The sequence below is a fragment of the Ambystoma mexicanum genome, chromosome 2q, assembly GCF_040938575.1.
Source record: "Ambystoma mexicanum isolate Mex_15411 chromosome 2q, UKY_AmexF1_1, whole genome shotgun sequence".
NCBI classification, from domain to species: domain Eukaryota; kingdom Metazoa; phylum Chordata; class Amphibia; order Caudata; family Ambystomatidae; genus Ambystoma; species Ambystoma mexicanum.
In genome coordinates this window covers 1,096,255,088-1,096,270,163 of record NC_090924.1, presented here as the reverse complement: position 1 = coordinate 1,096,270,163, position 15,076 = coordinate 1,096,255,088, and the positions used below count along the sequence as shown (strand labels likewise).

The window sequence follows — 15,076 nt, the reverse complement described above, 5'->3', positions numbered from 1 at the left end:
AACATCCAATGTTTACAACGCCTTTAACAGTAAATTGAAGTAACGCACACGCAAAAAAGAAATCCGGCTTTTCTTTCTATAACTGACTGTACTAAGACCTTTCCAACATGGCGGGAAGGTAGGCGCTAATATCAAGGAGGTGGTCAGTACGTGTCCTCAAATCGGTGTATGCTGTACTTGTCCCTTTTTTGTTTCAATGTTGGCGCTGTGTCTGTGTCTCGGAGCCTGCAGGGGGCGTTGTGTCTGTGGTAGCCAACAGATCGCTGCCGCCGTCAAATGACGATACTGCGGGGGCGAGAGACGCATAGGTATCCCCATCTGCCCGGTCCGGAGACCCCCGGAGAGGTGGGAGGCGCAGTTAGCCATGGGCAAGAGAGACAACCGAGTGGTGAGAGGGGTTGTGGGGTTTCTATGTGTAAGGATCGGGACTGCCTGTCAGGTTACATACGGTCAGGCAAGATGTTGACTTTCTGCGCTGCATGATTGCAATGTGTCTGGGTGTCAGGACTCCAATGCACGGGTCATGTGCTGTTGTGTTTGAAGCTCTGGTAGGGGAAAGTTGCATTGTAGAAAATAGGCAGTGGGGGCCCATCTCAACATCCTTTCTGGTGGCTTATTTGCTACCAGCTGGAGACACTCTCATGGATGTCAACACAAATGGAGCTAGAAGGTCTTGAAATGCTGAAGGGCAGTGAACAAAATATATCGTTTTTCTGGCGGCACATGCAGTTTCAATTGATCACACAATCAATATATGTTGTATTTAGTGTGGTATAGTTTAATTACAAAATTTCCATATATGTGTATATATATTATTTCTGTTAACGCTATGCAAACATATATTTACACATTCCATCCATGCTACTATTAAAAATAAATAACCATTTAAAGTTACATATAGCCATGAGTGAAGTTTAAAATGTAGCATAAGTAAAATGCATCCGATGTATACCTGTAAACACTGAAGCAGATACAAATTCATATGCGATCATTAAATGTAACGCTATTAAACTAAGCAATTTCTACATGTATTCTTCGCACTCCTATAGTTGTGGCGTTATGTGTGCTAAATCGCGTGCATAATCATTTCATAGCCTAAATATATATAGTTTGTGCTACATTGCATATGACTGATTACATTTCGTGTTTTAAGCATGTTCTAATCATACGAACGGACACCTGTCAAGCTAAAGAATGATCAGAGTTGGCTCAAACGTGCTGCAGCACGATGTGCTTTGGACCCGAAGTGCTGACAATGACAGTGCACTCATAGTTCACCATCACTCAACTCTTTATGCATATTCCCTTCACGATCAGTGCTATTTTTTTCCTGAATCCTGTACCAGAGGTTAGGAATGGCCGAGGTTAACGACAAGTTGGAGCCAGCCTCTGTTATATATTCCAAGTTATGTACGTATTTACCCAAATTAGTTGCATAGTAAGATGATACGGCGCTACAAGATGCCAACTGTGACATCCGCACTCCTTGAGTACTCCCTCATCACTTAGGAAGGGGTCAGGGAGTTGCGGGCGGGTCGGAGGAAGTAGTTAGTTAACATTGAGAGTTGGATGAATAAAGACATGTGTAATCGTCCTCTCGTCTCCGTCTCATCATTGCGCTGCAGGCCTGAGTGAGACCGTGTGGGCATGTATTGCGTAGCACCTTTGAAATATTCTGCAATGGCAACAAGGTTTTAGAATTCATGGTGCCGGTGATCCCTCCTCGCGGTGGCTCGAGTGGAGGAAAAGACAGCACGAACTGTCGCAGGGTGGGAACATCAATCCGCCTCTGTTGAAAGCGTGTGAGGAGCATGGGGGCAGCAGAGGCCCGCGTGGAGCACCCCCATTCCAGTGCCAGGGCATGGAGCACAGGTTCCGACATGGGTACGTGAATTTCAACGGAACTGTTGGTAAGCCAAGCGCAGCATTGCGTGAAAGAGGCGGCATCACTGTGGAGTCAAAACGGGCCAGTCGGAAACAATGTTGGACATCCTAAGACAGCGGTAAGCACCGCAGCACTCGACCTGCAGACGCCTACACATCTACAGTGGGCATGGAGTCAGGACCACGCTGGTCCAGAAACAAATGCACACACTTGCAACGCATGTGGCATTGAAATATTGCACCACGTGGCCCGGAAAGAAAGAGTGCGCACTGGAAAGCATGCAGCACCACCCTCACCTGTGGTGTTTCCCTGCTCACGTCCCGTGGCGAATCCCTGCAACAGCCACCAGGGAGCAACTTCTCACCAAGGTCAGTGACACCAGTGCTCACAGGCACAGAAAACATAATTCCTAATAGTGGGGACTTGTCATCAGCATAGAGTATAAGAAGAGGGAGAGTGTGCACAGTCAAAGAAAGAAATGTCTGGGGATGACACACTCACAGTGCTCCTCAAACCTGCAGCAACCTTACCTTCAAGAATGCAGGATAGCCTTATCACGCAGCTACCCACACATTTCGACCCTACGGAAACCAGCAGCCTGGGCCTCGCTGGAAGAGATGAATCAGAGACTTTGAGGTGCGCATTAAGGCGATTGGGCCCATAGATGAAGAAAAGAAGCACACCTTCCTCACGATGTCTATTGGCCTCAATGTCAGAGACATCGTGGATGAGTTCCCCGATGACACAACGGACACGCATGCAAACCTAAAATCGATCCTGACAGACTATTTCACTCCTCACACGAACGTGGACTATGAAAAGCACGTGTTCCACAGGACCAAGCAATCAAAAGGAGAATCCATGGATGCCTTCGTCATGGGGCTTAGAGCGAAAATGAAACATTGCAACTTCAATAGCTACTCAAACAACAAAGCGCTGAGGTCACAAATCATAGTGGGATAAGTATGTGCAGACTTCAGAAAAAGACTACTGCAGAAACCATGCACACTAGAGGAAATCTTGCGCATCGCACACTCTGATGCAGCCCTGGCTTCCCAAGTCGAAGGCCTGGGTGAAATCAAAATAACCTATGGCAAATTCGAAAGCATCAACAAGTTAGACACCCCTCTCAGAGGAAACAGCGAACCATTCTGTTACGGGTGCGATTACGAATAGCCGCACAAGGGCCCATGCCCCACATCGGACAACAGTTTTTAGTCTGTGGGGGAGACAAATCATTTTAAAACGGTGTGCCGCATGTATCAAAGTCAGATGCGGGGCGAAGGAAAACAATCACATGGAAGAGATTGGCTGGATGCTCTGGCAGGGCTTTGCACCAGACTAACATTTGAGCCTCCTCTGCGCAGACCCAAGGAAGAGAAGGCCACATGACCGAACGTCGAGCGACTGGCGTGACAGCAAGCCAAAACCATCAAGATCAAGAAGAAGACCCCCGAGGTACATACGTTACCTAGTTGAACACTCACAATCGGACAACAGGTCAAGTGCATCATCCGAAGACGACGCAAGGAGGAGTGAGAAGCATTGAAAGTAACCGAGAAAGAAAGCATACTTTGTACGCGGTAGGCAACCCAACAGCAAAGGAACGCAGACCAACCCTTATCATTCAAGTAAACCAGATAGCTGCTGAGTTCCTAGTTGACACGGTAGTAACCGTCCACGTCATCAGCGAAGAAGTATACAACAGCATACCACAAGCCTCGCGGCTTCAACCAGCAAAATTTTGCATCTTCTTGTACGGATCAAAGACACCATTGCCATGCAAGGGGTATTTTATGGCATCCTGCACATACAAAGGACAGTCAAGGAAAATCTCCATGCACGTACTTGAGGCCGCCACAGAGAGCGGCTGCATCCTAAGCTACAAGACGGCCGTTTGCATGGGCCTCATGCATGTATTATACAGGCTGATGGTCCACAATTATTTCGACCCAACAGCAAAAATTGAACAACTATTTCCAACTCTGTTCAAGGGCCTTGGAAAACATAAAAGGACGCCAGATAGACCTGCACATCGACCCAAGAGTTCCTCCAGTAGCTCAACACCATCGCGAATTCCGATAAAAATACAGAAACAAGTCAAAGAGGAACTCCTGAAACTCTTCGAAGTAGACATTATTGAACCCGCAGAAGGACCCACCCCCTGGGTATTCCCAATTGTCCCTGTGCCGAAGAGGGACTCAACAAACATACGCATATGTGTGGACATGCGCAGGCTGAATGAAGCCATTCTACGAGAATGACCAAGCCCCACGTATCGCCGATATGGTGCAGCTGTTGAATGGCGCCACTATAACTAGATCTCAACAAGGGTCTCCAAACTAGATCTCAACAAGGGATATCATCAGTTGGAAGTAAGTAAAAACTCCAGATACATTGCTACTAATTTAGGATTACCAGGTATAAACGGCTCGGCTTCGGAGTCTCCTCAGCTGCTGACATTTTTTAATCCAAAATTCACAACGTAATAAAGCGCATACCAAATTGCTTGCATTACAGCAACGACATCCTAGTTTTCGGACAAGACAAGAAACAGCACGATAACGCACTCACTCGAGTCTGCATGGCCTTGGAAGAAGCCCCCCTCGCTCTGAACAAAGACAAATGCGAATTCAGAAAGCAAACCCTCCTGTTTTTTTGGGCACATATTTTCATCAGATGGTATCCCGAATCCCATTCGGATCCCGAAAACGTTACGGCACGAAATGAGGCTGGGCCACCCAGAAACATATTGGATCTTCGCTCATATCTCGGGCTTGCCAGCTATTGCACCCGCTACATACTAGACTTTGCTTCCGTCAGCGAGCCCCTCAGAGCTCTCACAAAACAGAACACCAATTTTACATGGACAAAGGAGTGTCAACGGGCATTTCAATCGATCAGACGCAAGAACATGGCCTACTTCAATTCCAAAAGGGATACAGAGTTGGTGGTAGATGCTAGCCTGGTTGGCCTGGGCGCCATCCTGATGCAGATCGACACTAGGGACAGCACCGCAAGGCCTGCAGGTGCCTCCCAAAAACAGAACAGGCCTACTCACAGGCAGAAAATGGGGGACTAGCAGTGGTGTGGGCCTGTGAGCACTTCCACCTTTTCCTGTATGGCAAACCGTTTACAGGGCTCACCGACCATCAGGCACTACTGTTCATCTATGGGAATCCGCAGGCCAAATGGGCGCTGAGGTTGCAGGACTACAGTTTCAACATAGTGCACAGACCAGCAAAGGAGCACAACCCGGCGGATTTCCTGTCACGCCATCCCTGCAAAGAGCCTCAAATCGCTCACTACATCGCCAATCAATACATCGATTACATCAGACAAGGTAACACACTGATAAGTCTGCACCCTCATTAAATTGCACAGGAAACACAGAACGACCAAGGATTGCGACATCCTTCAATGCATCGAAACAGGGCACTGGAAACAGGCTAAATAGGCGGGGGAGAACATCTGTGAGGAAACAAAACAATATCTCACCTCCCTGATGGCCGTCAAGGACGCATTAGCCAAGACAGACGAAGGACTCCTGCTGAAAGGAACGAAAATTGTGATTTCCCCAAGCATTACGCTGCAAATTGTTAGACCTAGCTCATGAAGGCCACAGACGCATAGTATCGACCAAAAGAATGCTCAGACAAAAGTGTTTTCCCTGTCTAGACACTCAAGTGGAAGACCTCCTCCAGCACTGCCCCACATACGCAGAAAACATGACAGAACTACTGGAAAAGGCACGGGACAAAATCGCATTAGATTTCTTCGGACCGTTGGAAGGTGGCGAGCACATCCTCGTGGCCGTAGATGAAAACTCTTGTTTCCCGGATCTACAATTCGTGCCATCAACCTCTGCGTACCACACCATCCCCGCTCTTGACAGGATGTTCGCCACATATGGCATTCCACGAATCCTGAAATCAGACAATGGGCAACCTTTCACGGGACAAGACTTCAGAGTATATAGGATTTACACATCGCCGCATCACACCACTGTGGTTGCATGCGAACGGCACAGTAGAACTCTTCATGGGCAGTGTAAAGAGGAATGTACAAATTGCTCGACTAACCAGGGAACCGGTAGAGAAGTTATTATACAAGCTACTACGAGATTTCCGAACACCCCGCATAGCTCCACGGGGAAGAGACCATCCAAAGTCATGTTCGGCAGAAACATACAAACAAGGTTGCCCCATGCAACCAGTCCCGATGAAAGATATAAGGGAGATGCCGAAATGCAAGAACAAGACTCCAGACGCAAGGAGCACATGAAGAAGCAGGCTGTTTATGACTGGAGAGCCCAGCCAAATAACATGGAACCTGGAGACGTTGTCATAGCATGACCACCACAAAGCAGGAATGCAATGGCAGCATTTGATAAAGAACCCCTAATAGTGACGCATGTAAAGGGTTCCCTCATCACAGCAGAAGGTGTGAGAAAAAGCATCAGCAGAAATTCATCACACTTTAGACACATGCCAGGCACCATCCCGGACAACACCCCCGTTCCGGATGCCAATACCACATCCTATGATGGTGATGGAGAGGACTCTTGCGATGAACGAGCCCCTCTGTGTCCGGAAGACGCTTAGGGCCTTGAGCCTGTGAGACTCACGAGCAGACCTCAGAAAGCTCGTAACCAACCTCCGCGATTGATTGAGGAGAAGAACTAGAGTCATCATTGTGTTTAGTACCGGGGGTGTGTGACGTCGGCACTCCTCGAGTACTCCCTCATCACGTGGGAAGGAACAGGGAGTTCCAGGGAGGGGCGGGAGGCAGGAGGAGGCGGGAGGAAGCAGTTAACATTGAGAGTTGGATGAATAAAGACGTGTGTAATCATCCTCTCGTCTCCGTCTCATCATTGTGCTGCAGGCGTGAGTGAGACCGCGTGGGCATGTATTGCATAGTACCTTTTGAAAAATTCTACACCAACGCATATCGTTTTGTTTCTAGAACGTCCTTGCATTTGCATATTCAACAGAACTCATTTGCTACCTTCACTCCTTTCCATGGCACACAAACTGCCAAGGTAGACATTTTACCCATTCTTAGGAGAACAACACTTCTTCTGTACTTTGGTGATGGAAATTGCAGTAGTTATTGTGACGTATAATAGTCTAGAAAACGTTTTGGAAGTGTTCAGCTCTGCTATGTGTTGGTAGTAAGAAATCTAATCGTGCTCACTAGCTTTGTTGACCAATTATCTTTTGAATTCAAGCCCTTTCCCCAGTCAGGAGCCTAACCTATGGATCTAAAGTATTTCTCATTTGACAGAACATTAGAGCAGCCTTACATCTATGTCCATTTTAAAGTTTTGGCAGAAAACTTGAGAAGAAGACACTCTGGATTAGTCATGGCTTTAGTTTACAGGAGGACCCTTTTGATGCAAACGTTGCCATATATGGATATTTTATTAAAAGGTTCCTCTATGGTGCTGAACAGTTTCAGACAAAGTGCCAAGGACGCGTGTGCTTGTTCTTTTTTGCATTGACTTGCATAATAGCCTGGCACTTAAGAGGTTAAGGGAAGCTGGGTGTGATAAATCTTTTGACGGTAAACCCACTTAAAGTTGAGTGTAAAAAACGAGCGTTTGACTGGGTGAAACACAATTAAGTGTTTATTCGCTTTAGCTCGTTAATAGTATGTTTTGACTATAAGGAAATTTGATGACGCCTTTTTGAATTATCTAAGGTGTTTCCCAGATAAGTATCTATGGTATTTATGAAATTCAGGTTGAATCCGCTATCTACTCTGGAGGTCTGGGGACCAAGAAGAGGGTTACCAACGGACCAAAGATACTGTTGTTTATGTAACGAGAAAGATATTTTAGAGACTTGGAGACCCTTGATTATAAGTTGCCCCAAAATCTGCTTATTGACTATGACCTTTTTCCATGGATTTGTTTCAAATGCAGAATCTGTTTGCAAATGAATTTTGGTATACATTGTTGATGGGGAAATCGAACAAGAATAAATATTGCACTGATGCACTTTATTAAGCAGATTATTGGTCTTCTGGATGCAAACTGGCCCTTTTAATGCCTGTTGATAGGATGATTTAATATGCGACTAGTCTGCTGTTAGGAGTAATGTAATTTTATATGTGATCATTACTGGTTTTATTTATATGTATGGTAATTCTTGTTAAATGCTATTATAAATAATGTTGTATAACGGTTTGTATAAACTAAATAAAAAAATATTATATAGAGATTAAGCCAAGCACAAGCCTAATGGCCGCTATCCTTGCGGTACATCTAGTATGCACCTCCGTATATTGCACTCTAGTTTATGTAACCAATTCTTATGTAACCCAAAGCTAGCCTCCAGTCCATATACAATTGCAGTCATAAACTCTGCTTACATGTCATGACGATGCCTTTAAGGAGGTATCCTGCGGTTTTACTAGCAAAGTTCTTGAGTACTGTCATCAGATTGCTAACTTAACTCCCGATACCCATTCTTGACGTATATTGCCTGCCCCAAGTAAGTGTAGGAGGCAACAAGTTCAGGTCTTGATTTTCAATGATGAATTTTTACTAATGCCTGTAGAAATTATTTTTATTTAACTTAAATTGAATTGTAGGCCGCAAGCCTTAGCGTATTCGCGTCTCAAAGTACTGCGTTTTATGCTTACGAAGGTCTGATCAAACACCACGCCTTCTGCTTATGCCATCCATATCACATGTCGATCACCTAATTTTGGGTAACGCTTTTTTTTTTTATTACCTACACCTAGATTTCATGTAAATCAGCCAGGTACAGGTGGAACAGCATGGGGGGCCAGCACACATCCTTGTTGCAATCCTCTGCTAGCACTAACTTATTCCATCATGGCCCTCATACTGTTCATCCAGACCTGAACGCTGGTATTGGTATGTTTTTGTACTATTATTGAGAGCTGGCCGTCTGGCAATCCCATCTTTCTCAGTTTGATCCACGGTATATGACGTATCATACTCGGCGGAAAAATTTACATATAGCATTTATAGAGGGGGGTTGTTCTTCATTCTTGGATTCTGTATTAAAGTATTTAGGACCAAAATGTTGTGTGTCGTGAAAGACCCAGCTCTAATCCCCTTCTGAAAATCACTCAATATACCAAAGTTCTTGACTCCTGTTTTGAGCTCTCTTAGGACCAGATTAGAGAAGAATTTGCTAGGGACATCTAGTAACGCCAGTAATTGGTACTTATCAGGATCGTTACAAATCTTTCTTGTAAACGGAGATCAGTGTTGCCATTTTGTATGATCCAGGCAAGGAGTTATTTGCCATGATGGTGTGAAATAGCTGGTGCAGCAAAGCAGCCCAAACCTCTGGATATTTTGTTATTGCGTTTGCCAGGCCATCTGGGCCTCGTGACCGCAATGATTTTAGTTTAGCTATTGTTTCCTAAATGCAGTCTCTATCATAGTATACACACTGCAGAATACTGCATCCAGGGATCTAATTGTGCCATCACTGGGATCACCAAATGGCACCATAATATAGTTTCTTCATCAAACTCTGTCAGTATGGATGGTTACAAGACTAGTTTTTCTGCCTCAAAGGTTTTGATGCCAGAATTTCCTGGAGTCTCCCGAGCTAAGGATGATGTACATCCTGTGCCATTCTGCATTATAATTGGCATATCTTTATCCCTTTACCCAGTTGTTCATTGGCATTTTTCTCCTTCCTTATCAATCTTCATTTTTCAGAGGCAGTTTAATCGGCCCTGTGACATCTTCTAACTTATTGCCTCAGTACCCGCTTTGCAGGTCGAATAGTCCAATCATATATCCCATATGACTTGGAGTTGACATGATGGCACCTACTTCCAATCGGCAGGTATGCTGCGTTAAGGTTGATTATCCAATGTACTATAGCCTCTAGGCAGCGAGCACTCAATATGTCCATGTATCTTATATCACACCTGCGGATGTACTGGCTGATAGCTGTTATGTTTCGAGCTGTCCAGCCAATTCTGTTGATCCCGATCAACATTGATGCCACAGCCTTTTTTTTTTTTTTAATAACCTTTATTTAAGTTCTTCAAGCATAATTCAAGCCACAACTGGAACAAAATCCACAAGAGAAAAATCCTTATACCTCGCACCTTACCTCGCAACAACCTCGGTACACCGACCCCCCAACACGGAAACCTCGAAACATGCAAAGAATTTCCTGATACACACGGAAAAAAGATGGGGGCAATCGACAAGAGAGTGGGAGGGCTCCGACCCCATCACCCCTTACATCACAAGAACAGAGGGACAACACTGATTCCCACTATGCCCTGCACAATACGGCGAAGTACCAACAACCAGCACGCCACCCCCCACCCAACAATCGGACCCAATGAAGAAACCACCGCTGATCTTCATCCGAGTAGCATCACAGCAGAAACACCAAGACTAATTAGCCCTGTTATCAACCTATTAGACCGCTTCAATGAAGAAGCAGCTGTCGCCGTTCTTCTTCATCCTAACGACATCAATGCAGAAACTCCACGAACGGACAATTACAAACTCAAACAACAAATAACCTCAAAACAAAATCCCACCCAGAGAATCCACTGTAACCTAATAAACGCAAGGTCAATGTCCAAACACTCAACGGAAATATACGACCTGCTGTCAGAAGGAGGCATAGACATCCTATTTGTAACCGAAACATGGCTAGACGACAACTACAAGATCACCCTCAACAACTGCCTGCCTGAAGACTTCAAATGCATCCAAACAAACAGAAAATCCAAAAGAGAGGGGGGACTAGCGATCATCCACAAGGAACAACTGGCCATCAAAATGGAAGATCCACTAAACATCGACAAATGCAAATCCTTAATACTACGACTTTCAGTAAACCCCAAAACCAACCTGAAATTCATATTGATATACAGACCACCAACCTACGATGCGACTTTCATAGACGCTTTCACGGAAGCAATCACTACCCCAGCCATCAAGTACAATCATCTGATCATCCACAGAGATTTCAACATCTGGTTCGACGAAGAAACCACAACCACACAAAAATCCTTAACCGCCCAACTAGCAACCATGAACCTACAACAACTAGTCAAAGGAGCAACCCACTCAGCAGGGCACACACTTGACGCAATCTTCGCCAACAAGGATCTCATCACCACGACACCCCCAATTCAAATACTTTGGAGCGACTACCTCATTATTCCGTTCATAATCACAACGGCCGCTCCAACAAAAAAGCAACAAGAAAAACAACCCATCAAGATGGAAAGAAATTGGAGAACCATAAAAAACTCCAACCTAACCAAGCTCTTAGAACTCAGCAAACCGCAAGCATCAACCATGGAAGAAGCAGACCTAGATAAAAAAGTTGCCCTACTTCATACCTGGATCGCAACAACCGTTGACAACATCACCAAAGAAAAGCCCTTCACCCCATCACGCAAGAAAACTACAGGAAAATGGTTCACCCCACTACTCGACGCCATGAAAAGGATAAACCGAAAACTAGAAGCTGAATGGAGGACCAACAACACCACCGCAAACAAATTGAAATTCCTACAACGGATCCGCGCATATAAAAAGGAAATACAAAAAGCGAAGAGGAAACATTACGACAACCGAATCTCCAGAGCACCAAACGCTCAAAAAGAACTATTCAAAATCATAAACGAAATAAAAAACCCACCAGCCTGCAACAACACGCCAATCCCATCGACGAAACCTTGCGAGGACCTCGTAGACCACTTCAAAAACAAAATAACCTCCATCCAACACACCATACAAACCAAGCGTTCACAGCTCAAACCCCACCGACACAGAAGAGGAACACACAAACAAGCTACGAAACTTCCCAGAAATATCAGTTGAGGCTTTCGTCAAACTGGTAAACCAAAGCAACAAATCGGGCTCTCCTGAAGACCCTTGCCCCCCGGACATATACAAAACAATTCTCAAAAAAGGAACCCCCATGGAATACCACAGGAATCTCCTCAACCTCTCAATCTCAACAGGCAAAGTACCGCAGGCCTTCAAATCGGCTTACATCAAGCCACTACTTAAAGACACAACAGGAAACGTGGAGGACCCATCTAACTACAGACCCATCTCCAACATGCCCTACATAGCCAAACTGCTAGAAACGTACGTCTACCAAATAACCCAATAATTCATAGAAGAGCATTGCCTACTAGACCAGGCACAAGTTGGCTTCAGACCTGTGAGAGGAACAGAATCGGCTCTCCTCTCAATATGGGACGACCTAAAAACAAACGCAGACTCGGACAACAGCACCGCCCTGATTCTCCTTGATCTGTCTGCAGCCTTCGACACTGTCAACCACGCCATCCTCATAAAGAGATTAGAAGGACTAGGGATAACGGACACTGCCCTACTATGGATCAAATCCTTCCTAACAAACAGAACAGAAACAATATGGATGAAACCTTGTAAATCCAAACCCAGAGTCTCCACGTGCGGAGGACCACAAGGATCATCCTTCTCCCCACTTCTATTCAACATCTACATGTACCTATTAATCAAACTCATCAAAAAACACGGCCTCACATGCTACAACTAAGCCAACGATACTCAATCTTCAACATAGAAGACACCCGAGAAGAAAACACCACACTAGAGAATTGCCTTTGTGACATATTCAACTGGATGAACCTTAACCATCTCAAAATCAACCCAGGCAAAACGGAGATGATTGTTTCAAAAAAGGGAGGAGACATCAACTACATCCCCTGGCCAAGAGAGCGCGGCACCACACCAGAACCATCAACTAAAAAACCTAGGGGTCCTGATGGATAACAACCTCACCCTGGAGCCACAAGTAAACTCAGTAATCAAGAAATGTTTCTTCCTCCTGCGAGCAGCAAAAAGGATCCTACCGTTTTTGTCGTTCACCAACAAAACACTTACCATCATCACGCTGATCATGTCCAGAGTAGACTATGCTAATAGCCTATACCTGGGCATGTCTGAACGACTTCTAAAAGAACTGCAACGCATACAAAATACAGTAGCCAGACTCCTCCTCAAGCTACCCAAAAGAGAACACATCACACCCGCGCTAAAAATACTACACTGGCTACCGCTGAAACAGCGAATAAAGTTCAAGGCCATGTGCATCACGCACACAGCAATACACAAACAAGGCGCAGAATTCCTACAAACTACGCCTACATCAACCGACAACAACACTAAGATCAAGCACCGACATACGCCTGGAACCAAAACCCTACAACAGAAAAAAACTTGGAGGATCGTCTTTCTCTCACCAGGCACCCAAAACATGGATCGACCTATCTAAGAATATACGGAATACAACAAACCACCTAGCATTCAGGAAAATGCTCAAATAATGGCTCTTCAACCACTACGGAGACGCACTAGAGTGCCCATACACTAAAACAATGATGAAAATAACTCCAACCTCGGCCACTCTTAAATTGGACAAACACTCAAGCCAAAGAACCAACCACTCGACGGAGCATAAGACATCATAGAAAACGGCCACAAAGAAAGGGTACAGAGACTGACCACATACCCAGACCCAGACGAACGCCCTCTAGTGACTCTCCCACTCGTACGTACTGGACGAATACACCCAGACCGGCAGATGCATCTAGATAGACATTGGCCTGCGTCGCATCTGGATAGGATCGACTGAAGGATAACATGCCCGTGCCTAGAAAAACGTGAATGCTAGCATGTGCTACACTTAGAGCCGTAAACACCTGCCTGCGTGGCGTTCGGATGGAATTGTGAATGTTAGCATGCCCACACCTGGACTGATCTCTAAACACTAGCCTGCGCCGCGTCTAGTTAAAAGTGTGAATGTTGGCATGACCACACCTGTATGGAGCCCTAAACATTGGCCTGCGCCGTGCCTAGATGGGAATGTGAGGGCCAACAAGTGCCACACTCCTTAGAACTGCGAGTGCTAGCATTGGTAAAGGTCGGGTAACCCAGTAACCAATATAAGCTCAAACTCTGCATACTTATGTCACTCAAAAAACTCACACAACCATCTCTCGCACAACAAGCCGCACGCACTTCACAACACTGCAACAACACATAAGCCGGAACAACAGCACACGCAGACTGACTCCGATCCGATATCCGCACCAAAGCTCAGCACCAGGTGTATACTGAGTTGAAGCTGCCAACAGAACACCACTCCTCTCACTATCCTACTCCCTTCTTCAACCTACTAACCCATCCCACCTTCATCGTTTACAGATCCGCCTGAGCACCTGGGGACCAATTCTGTTGGTGACGGTGCGCGGTACAAATATCTTTAACATTTATCATAATTACAATATGCCAGCAAAACATTGTTCAACAGTACAATCGTTGCATTATCGACTGTGCAGTAACAATATTACAAAATCCCATGCAATCAACATCTGCATTACAAAACTTCAGTGGTCTTGGCAAGGAACAAGGAATGCGTGGAACTACATGCTTAAGTCCTTCAGACGGGACAAGATCGGCTGCATCGTGATATATGCATCCTCCCAGTCATTGACCCACGTTAATTCCATCATCCAGTCATGTGCGCTGGGAGGGTGCCGGTCTTTTCATTTTCACAAGATAAACCTCTTGGCTCCATGCAGCCCATATTCAGAAAGGACCTCAATCACCCTACACCCCAAACAGCGTACTCTTAGTCAGCTTCTCCAGCCGCTTCCCCAACTAAGAGCCAGTTTTCATAGACACTCTTCCAGAACCGCTCATGTGTGCTTAACCTCTGTCTGCTCAGTTACATCTTGGGCAGCAACCATCATGCTCTGGGTATATCTTCCCCAACTTGTGCGGAGTTTAATGCAGCATAGGCAGGATTTTATATTGGATCCATATATATATATATATATATATATATATATAACTTTATTGACCGGTTAAATTACATCAAAGTCATTATACAGAGTACCTTATACATACAGTTTGAATACACAACATGGATGGTGTTCTAACAGTAATGACTGCACAGAGTCATATTGGATTGATTTCAACCTCATGTTCATCGATACCTTCTTGGTAAACATACACATTGACTTCCATTGACCCTCAGTTACCTCCAACCCCAATTCCGCCACCCACTTCTCCTGGGACCTATCCATCCCCACCAGGGTCCCATCAAGAATTCCTTTATAGAAGGAAGTCCGTATTCTACGACAACCATAGGAGTTGGATAGAAG

General features: G+C 45.3%; 1 protein-coding gene across 5 annotated transcripts in view; it reads left to right on the top strand.

Moving 5' to 3' along the window:
* The first annotated feature begins 226 nt into the window (after nt 1-226).
* The window catches only part of FAM133B (family with sequence similarity 133 member B), a 646,308-nt gene continuing 631,458 nt past the window's right edge, over nt 227-15,076 (top strand). For 2 of the 5 annotated variants that reach the window (XM_069648454.1, XM_069648452.1), the window contains exon 1: nt 234-388. In XM_069648454.1, the coding sequence (XP_069504555.1) occupies nt 365-388 (24 nt within the window). In that variant the 5' untranslated portion in view covers nt 234-364. Of the gene's footprint in view, nt 389-15,076 lie in introns of all 5 variants that reach the window. The other 3 variants (XM_069648451.1, XM_069648450.1, XM_069648453.1) reach the window with 3 other exon arrangements.